The 7,754-nt window shown below is 44.0% G+C and overlaps 1 protein-coding gene across 1 annotated transcript; it reads right to left on the bottom strand.

Moving 5' to 3' along the window:
- Positions 1-397: 397 nt before the first annotated feature.
- Positions 398-970, bottom strand: LOC130842041 (ferritin heavy chain-like). Its single transcript, XM_057718687.1, has one exon. The coding sequence runs from the start codon at positions 947-949 to the stop codon at positions 398-400; it is 552 nt and encodes a 183-aa protein (XP_057574670.1). The 5' UTR covers positions 950-970.
- Between the last annotated feature and the right edge of the window lie 6,784 nt (positions 971-7,754).

The raw sequence follows: 7,754 nt of genomic DNA, 5'->3' as shown, positions 1-7,754 counted from the left end.
CCCAGCGACCCATAGGACCCCAGACCACCCACCTCACCTCACCCCGCCCCCCCCATACACATTGTTAATAAGGGGAAGGTAGATTTTGTGTTTTCCAGGGCCCCGTGGAACACCTTCTCCCTCCCCCTGTGGAGGTCCTGAGCTGCATAGGGGTGGGGCATGGGTGTGTGGAGAGCCTCCTGGATACCTGTTTTTAAAAAGTGAGAGATGTGCACACACGAATCACCGAGAAACCTTTATTTATTTAGGAACCAAACAACGTTATTGGAAGAAATGGCAAAACTGGAAGAAAAAAACTTAAGTGAACTTTCTCTGCAAGGGCAATATTGCAGTCTGCGTGGCAGGCATGGTGACCTTGGGCAGTCACCCCGTGGCTCTGGGAAAGTCCAGTCCAGGCTCAGTTCTTCTTGTTGCCATCGCCCAGGGTGAACTTGTCAAAGAGGTGCTCTGCCATGTCGAAAGCCGGGGCTCCCATCTTGTTCAGCGCGGTGATATGATCCGCCAGCTCCTTGATGAACTCCACCTGACGGCTGAGGCAGTGAGCCTGCAGGAAGTGACACAGTTGGGGGTCGCTCTTGTCGGTGGCCAGCTGGTGCAGGTCGAGCAGGCTCTGGTTCACATCCTTCTCCAGGCTCAAGGCGCCCTGCATGGCCTGGAGGCCGCTCTCCCAGTCGTAGCTGACTGGCTTACTGATGTCGTGGAAGTGGACGCGACCCCCGCGCTGGTTCTGCAGGCGCATCAGGCCCTCGGCGCGCTCTCTATGATCGTTGGAGCGGCGCTGGAAGAAGCGGGCAAAGTGCTTCAGGGCCACGTCGTCGCGCTCAAGGTTGAAGGTCATGGACATGTACACGTAGGCGGTGTGAAGCTCCAGGGTGGCGTGGCTGTTGACGGCGGCCTCGCAGTCGGCGTGGTAGTTCTGACGCACCTGTGAGGGCAGTGCGGGCAGCATGGCGGGCAGCGGCGCAGTCACCAAGGCCTAGGGAAAGGTGGTGGGGAAGCGCGGGCTGTGGGGCGGGCAGTCCCGGGGGCGCAGGCCGGTGGTGGCCTCGGAGTGTTCCCAGGGAAGACGACAAGGGTGGCTGGAGGCGGTAGGTTCTGGTGGCTGCGTGCGCGTTCTGTGGTGGGCTGGAAGTGGCGACCGTTATGGGGCGGGGCCGGAAATGGGTGGTGGGGCCGGAAGGAGGTGGCTGGGCCGGAAGGGGGTGGCCGGGCTGGAAGCGGGTGGCCGGGCCGGAAGCGGGTGGCCGGGCCAGAAGCGGGTGTCTGGGTGGAAGGGGGCCGGGCACCATGCTCTAGATTCCCTAGGAGCCTGGGTGAGGCAGGAAACCCAGGGCAACTCAGCTGTGTTGAGACCTTTTGAAAACAAAACAAAACAAAACACCCTGTTGAGATGTAATTCATATACTATAAAATTCACCTTTGGAAAGTGAACATTTACCTGTTTGTTTTTTTTTTTTTGGATATTCATGGAGTTGTACAACCATTACCACATCTCAAAAGAGTTTCATCACTTCTAAATGAAATTCCCTACCCATTAGCAGTCACTTCCCACCCTGCCTCCCCCCAGGTCTGGCCACTGCTAATCAACTTTTTGTCTCTATAGATTTGCCTGTTCTGGACTTTTCAAATAAATGCAATCATACAATAGTGGCCTTTTGTATCTGCCTTCTTTTACCTAGCATAATGTTTTAAATCTTTTATCCTTTTTATTGCTAAATAGTATTCCACTATATGGATATATGATAGTTTATCCTTTTATCAGTTGATGGACATTTGAGTTGTCTCCATTTTGTGGCTGTTATGAATAATGTTGCTTTGGATCTTTGTGTACAAGTTTTTGTGTAGACATGTTTTTGATTATCTTGGGAATATACGCAGGCATGGAATTGCTGGGTTATATGGTGGCTCTGTGTTTAATATTTTGAGAAACTCTCACTGTTTTTCAAAGCACCATTTTTGCATTCCTACCAGCAGTATGTGAAGGTTCTAACATTGTTATTGTCTGTTTAAAATTTTTAATCGTCTTAGTGGATATTAAGTGGTATCACATTGTGGTTTTGATTTGCATTTCCCTAATGACTAATGATGTTTAGCACCTTTGTATGTACTTATTGGCTATTTGCATATCTTCTTTAGAGAAATGTCTATTTGAACCCCTTCCCCAGTGAAAAGCAGAATTGTCTTTTTATTGTTGCGTTGTAAAAGTTCTGCATTTATTCTGGATATGTCCCTTATCAGATATGTGATTCACAAATATTTTCCTCCATTCTGTGGGTTGTTTTTTCACTTTCTTAATGGTGATTCTTGTGAAGCACAAAAGTCCTTAATTATGATGAAGTACAATTTATTTTTCTTTTGCCATTTGTGCTTTTGGTGTCATATCAAGAAACCATTGACTAACTTAAGGTCACAAAGATTTACACCTAGGCTTTCTTTTAAGAATTTTATAGTTTTAGCTCTTAGGTACATTTAGGTCTCTGATCCATTTTGAATTAATTTTTGTATATGATGTGAGGTAGGGAATCTACCTTCATTCTATCGTATGTGGGTCTTCAGTTATCCCAGCACAATTTGTTGAGAAGACTGTTCTTTACCCATTGGATGGTCTTGGCATACTTGTTGAAAATCAATTGGCTGTAAATATACGGGCCTATTTCTGGACTCCCAATTCTATTCTGTAAATCTATATATCTAAACTTATGATAGTACAACACTGTCTTGATTACTGTAGCCTTGTAGTAAGTTTTGAAATAGGAAAGTATGAGTCATCTAACTTTATTCAATTTTTTTCAAGATTGTTTTGGCTGTTCTGGGTCCCTTGTATTTCCGTATGAATTTTAGGATAAGCTTGCCAGTTTTTTTCCGCCGAAAAGCTAGCTGGGGTATTGGTAGGGATTGTATTGAATTTGTAGATTTTTTGGGGGGAGTATTGATATCTTAACAATATTAAGTCTTCTGATCCGTAAATGTGGGATATCTTTCCATTTATTTAGGTCTGGGAACTTTTAAAATATAGATTCTGATTTAGACTGGGGCCAAAATTTGAATTTCTGAACCAGCTTTCAGGTGATACCAGACCACACTCTTAATAACAGTGCTCTAAAAGAGAAATAGACACACAGACGTAGAGAACCGACATATGGATACCAGGGGGGAAAGGGGAAAGATGAAATTGGAGAATGGGATTAACATATATACACTCCTATGTATAAAATAGATAACTAATGAGAACCTACTGTATAGCACAGGGGACTCTACTCAGTGCTCTGTGGTGACCCAAATGGGAAGGAAATCCAAAAAAGAGGGGATATATGTATACGTATAGCTGATTCACTTTGCTGTACAGCAGAAACTAACACAACATTGTAAAGCAACTATACTCCAGTAAAAATTAATAAAAAAAAATACACAAATGTAAAAAAAAATAACAATGCTCTGAAAGGGAGGAAGCCATGCTTTGTTGTCTTAGTCTTTTCAGGCTGCTATGGCAAAGTACCACAGACTGAGTGGCTTATGAACAACAGAAATATATTTCTCACAATTCTGGAGGCTGGAGGTCCAAGGTCAGGATGGCAGCATGGTCGGATTCTGGTGAGAACTCTCTTCTGCATTGCAGGTGGCTGTCTTCTTGCTGTGTCCTAAGATGGCCAAAAGGGCGAGGGTCTCTTTTATAAGGGTACTAATTCCATTTATGAGGGCCCCACTCTCATCATGTACTTGCTTCCCAAAGGCCCACCTCCTAATACCATCACATTGGGAGTTAGGATTTCAACATACAAATTTTGCGTGGGGGATACAAAAACATTGTCTATAGCACTTATTGAGGTTTGGATTTAAAGACACATGTATTGGTCTCCACAAGCAGAAATGCCTATTCCCACCTCACAGACAGTGCTTCTGATAGTTATGTTAGTTCTGGGTTCCTATGGGAAAGGGGAGAGGCCTTCCTCCTATCAGGAAAAGTTGTGAAAGACTTTAAAATTGGCAAAGAAAAGGTTTACTTGGTGTTCTTTTTAGAGTACCCTTTGTGGTTATCTCCACTTTCATTGACTTTGAGTATTTTATAGCTCTAAATTGTAGAAAACTAATAATAATGCAAATTATTCTTGTCCATAGAAATGCAAATGAATTGTGTCTGGTGGAATGCATCTTATTTTGGACTAATTTTGCATCTGTTTGTGCATTCATCTCAACATTACTTATTGCCTGTCTGTATATGTATGGCTCTGAGTTTTCCTTTGAATGATGTGTAACGTCTTACTGGTTTCCTCATTAATTAATGAGTTAAATAAAATCTTTGATATGTTTTTATTTTATATTTACATGAGAGTCACGATTTTATTTTTTTAAAATGTTAAAACATTTCTCATTCTCATCCCTACCCCCACTAAGGTACAAAGCTCAGGGGAGTTGGCTTAGTATATTAAGCACTTTTATGGGCTGCTCACCAGATATATGATTCCAGAAAAGTTTGGGGATCTAAAGGCATAGAATTCCTGACTGGGATGTAGACTGGAAGGATAGCATCTCTGAGGAGAAGTAGGCAGGGGGAACTCTGGGGAAGCAGGGAACCAGTGCAGACCAGGGGAGAAAGGAGGCATTTAGAAAGTAAGTCACAGGAGGGACCTCGCTAGCAGTACACTGTACACTGTGGGCTGAGGCTGATTCAGTGTGTGCTAGGGACAGCAGGGAAGTAGCCATGACCAGTAAAGACCCATGGAGAACCAGAAGCAACTAAGAACCAGGGCATTGGTGAGAGCTTCCAGGCATGGAAAGCAGTCAGCAGAGATTTAAGGAGTGGATGGTTGACTGACTCACATGGGACTCTGACAGGCAGAGATGCATCATCTGGGTAAAATTAACCCTGGAACAAGGTAGAAGCATGAGCCTTTGGAGCCAGGAGAAAGGCTCCCTTCATCAGCACTTTTGTGCTGAGTCATACTCCTGAAAGGGGTGTTGGGACCCCCAGATACTGAGGGTGTGGAGTATTCAGGACTGGGCCATGGGCTCCACCTTCAGAGACAGGGGAGTTCTAATGCATCCTGGTTGGCTCCACTAAAGGCCATCTTTTTAGCACAAAGGCCATAAGAAAGTTGTGTGGTGGCTTCTATTTGGTTGGGTGCTAATGAGACATGTCCGGCACCCATATCCATTATAGTCTGTAGAGGAGAAAGCTCCTTCCAGTCTCCACATCCTCACTGTTCTGACTTGGGGGGAGAAAAAGAGAATCGCTATCTAGGGCAAAGGAGAGTCCTTTAAATTTAAACATGCCCATTGTATATATTGGTGTGTGTAAGTTGATGACTGATATTAGTGCAGCTAAATACGACTTTTCTCTGAGGTTGTAAGCTTCCAGTTTTAGTCAGTGTGCTGGATATTCTCCATTTGCCTCTCCAGGAGTATTGTCTGTCCTTCTCCATCTTACTCTGATCCCTGGGAGGGTGACGTGTATGGACTGCATCCACGGGCCCATCTGTCCTCTGGCTTCTGATTGGGTTCAGCCAATGGAAGGCATTGGCAGGAGATGGGCAGGCAAGAGGAGAGTGAGGCTAGGATATTTATTCTCTTGGCTTTCTTTCTTCAGGGCAAATAATTAAGAGGCAAATCTATTTCTCTTTTATATCCCTTGCTCCCTGGATCAAGTAGGACCATTCTCAGAATGGGCCTTCTGCGAACACTGCTCACTTCAGAGGAATTTATTGCAAAAAACAAGCGTTCTTTTTCTTAAGTTTAATGCACAGCTTGAGGAATTCATGAGGACCCAGAAACCAGTCTGCAGCTGGACGTTCCTTCAAGGCAGAGAATAAATGGAGCCGGTAGAAAAAATAAAGTGTCTCATCTAGGACAGTCTCAGACAATAATGGCCCAGGTGGAGCTGCCACCCAAGATTCTGGCTCTAGTTTTCTAGTTTGTGGATTTCTCTGGCCTTTGGCTCCTTTCTTAGGTGATTGGCCTCTCATGTAATTAGATGAGGAACAGGGAAGAGGAAGCAGGACAGTCATTTTCTACTTGTTAGTAGCCACGTTAAAAAGTCTGGTTGGGGAAGATGTTGACCTAATAAGGTTTGAGAATTATCTGTTTATTTCAAATAACCTTTGTCTTTCCTTGCTCACCTTCTACTGCCAGTGATTAGAGCTACTGCAGAATGCTCTACACAGCAATGCATAAGTGAGTCCAGTCAATGTACACAAGGGGTGTAGATGCTGACTATTTAATTAGCTACCTCTTAATCACTTGCTCCTAGGCAGGAAGGCATACCTCTCTATTGCAGATAGCCAAAAGTAGAGTTAAAGGCTTTCTTTGCTTGTTGTCTTTTCTAAATAGAAGATGAATAATTTTTATTATGTGATACTGTGATTCTTTCATGGAGAACACTAGGTATAATAGAAGGGTAAGCTATGCTGCAGTAACAAATAAAACCAAAATTTCTCAATGGCTGAAGACAATATTGATTTGTTGGCGACAGTGCAGTCTGAGGCAGGTGAGGTGACTCTCTTTCATGGCTCTCCAACAATGGTTAACTTACAGATGCAGGCTAAACTCCATCCTGCAGTTCTGCCATCTCGGAATTGTTTACTTCCAACTGCACAAGAAGGGAAACAGGATTCATGGAGACCTCCCACGAGCTCTTTCTTGCCTTGGACCAGAAGTCATATGCACTTCAGCCCAAACCAACTTCAGAAGAGGCTGGGAAAACATGTGATATTTAGTGAGGAATATAATCTATGCCATGTGTGTTTTATCCATTTTTCCTAGTTATTTTTCTCCTAGATATTTGTAAAAATTATTTAGAACTCATATTTTTTGACCACTGTTACTTACTTTCTTACTTATTAGAATGTGCTTATAGCAAGGATCCTTTTGAAAAAAATTTACAGTTGTGTGTGTGTGAATGTGTGTAAGCATACTAAGTAATGCAACTTATGTGGTCCCATCTCCACATAATTTTGCTTCTCGTGTTCCACCATAGTCATATTTCTCTCCCATCCCAGTCCTAGCTTGACATTCAGACTCAGATCCGACCCCATCTCCTACCTAAAACCTCTTCTGTATGAAATGAACACAGCCTCCTGGAAGATCTACAGGGATTAGTGCCCACACAGTTAGCTTGGCAGTCAATCATGGACTGGCCAGTGATGGCTTGCCTGTAATTGCCTCGACTGTTAATCACCTCCTTTTCTTTTGTGTCCCTTTGGTGCAATGTTATCCCCGACTCAGGAGCTTCTGGAGGGCAAACACCCTTTCTTCAACTCCACAACACCCAACAAGACAGAATAGCACCGAATAGGAGCTCAAAAACGATGGGCTGACTTAATCTGTTTTAATTGGATTGACAGAGTCAGCAAACACGTTATCAAGCATCTAAGTACCCTGTTCTAGGATCTATGCTAAGAGCTGTGGGTAAAGAGATGATTAAAACACAGTGCTTATCCTCAAGAGGCATTTAGAATTTCCAGGATAGTCTGAATACACACCAGCAGGGTGCGGTCACTGGTCTCCAAAGATGGCCCCAATAATTCCTCCCCTCCCTGTTTGAGCACGCTGCCCCTCATTTAAAGAGTTGGCCCTTATTTTTCCCACCCAGTGACTGCCTTGACCAATGTGGTAGAAGTGGCATTCTGGGACTTCCAAGAGAATGGGCAGATTTTTCATCCTTTCATTTGGAAGTTTCGCTCTTGGGACACTCTCTTCCCTCTGAATTTAGTCAACCTGCTGTGAGAAGATCAAACCACATGAAGGAGGGGCAAAGAGGC

Source organism: Hippopotamus amphibius, chromosome X (assembly GCF_030028045.1).
Source record: "Hippopotamus amphibius kiboko isolate mHipAmp2 chromosome X, mHipAmp2.hap2, whole genome shotgun sequence".
Lineage (NCBI taxonomy): Eukaryota > Metazoa > Chordata > Mammalia > Artiodactyla > Hippopotamidae > Hippopotamus > Hippopotamus amphibius.
Note: the sequence above shows the minus strand (reverse complement) of the source record. Positions and strands in the feature narration are given on the sequence as shown.

Bases quoted from the DNA above. Each gene is read 5' to 3' on its own strand.
- LOC130842041 (XM_057718687.1), bottom strand. From the start codon at position 949: ATGCTGCCCGCACTGCCCTCACAGGTGCGTCAGAACTACCACGCCGAC.